The 675-nt window shown below is 69.0% G+C and overlaps 1 protein-coding gene across 1 annotated transcript in view; it reads left to right on the top strand.

Annotated features, from left to right (window-relative positions):
* Positions 1 to 494, top strand: part of LOC103907549 (chymotrypsin-C) — a 1,593-nt gene extending 1,099 nt beyond the window's left edge. Inside the window, exons 5-6 of the mRNA XM_019474715.1 lie at positions 218 to 367; positions 477 to 494. Of these exons, the coding sequence (XP_019330260.1) occupies positions 218 to 367; positions 477 to 494 (168 nt within the window). The remainder of the gene's footprint in view (positions 1 to 217; positions 368 to 476) is intronic.
* The last annotated feature ends 181 nt before the right edge of the window (positions 495 to 675 follow it).

The raw sequence follows: 675 nt of genomic DNA, 5'->3' as shown, positions 1-675 counted from the left end.
GCGCGCGCGGCGGGGCGGTGGGTGCCTCCGGCCAAAGGCGGGGTGCAGGGAGCGGGTGGGTTGGCAGGGGTGCCCGAGCGGTGCGGGGCTACGGACCACATTGGGAAGCGCGGGAGGAGAGGGGATGGAGCCGCGGTGGTGGGTGGCCAGGAGGGAGGTGGGGGTGCGTCAGTGGGGTGCCCAGGGGCGGGTGTTGAGCATCCGTCTGTGCGGGCAGGGGGATTCGGGCGGCCCCCTGAACTGCGAGCGCGACGGGCTCTGGGAGGTGAACGGCATCGTCAGCTTCGGCTCCGGGCTGGGCTGCAACACGGCCAAGAAGCCGACGGTCTTCACGCGGGTGTCCGCCTACATCGACTGGATCTACGAGGTGGGTGCCCCTTCCTCTCCCCGCCAAGGAGGGACCGACCACACTGTCCCCACGCTCACCCAGCCGCGAGTCTCCCCATGGTCCCCCTCCCGTGTTTTGTCATTGGCAGAAAATGAGCGCGAACTGAGGACGTGGTGCAACAAGTCTCGAGTGCGATAAAGGCGAAAGTGCTGTGCTGGCCTCGCGTGTCCTGCTGGTCATTTGAGGGGGCACTTGGTGGAGCCGGGGGGGGGCTGTCTGTGGCGGTGCCGGGGTTTGGCCCGTGTGCTCGTGAGGGTCCCCCGGGTCATGCAGCGGGGCTGGTCAGG

This window comes from Aptenodytes forsteri, unplaced genomic scaffold (assembly GCF_000699145.1).
Source record: "Aptenodytes forsteri isolate BGI_AS27 unplaced genomic scaffold, ASM69914v1 Scaffold61, whole genome shotgun sequence".
Classification (NCBI taxonomy): domain Eukaryota; kingdom Metazoa; phylum Chordata; class Aves; order Sphenisciformes; family Spheniscidae; genus Aptenodytes; species Aptenodytes forsteri.
Note: the sequence above shows the minus strand (reverse complement) of the source record. Positions and strands in the feature narration are given on the sequence as shown.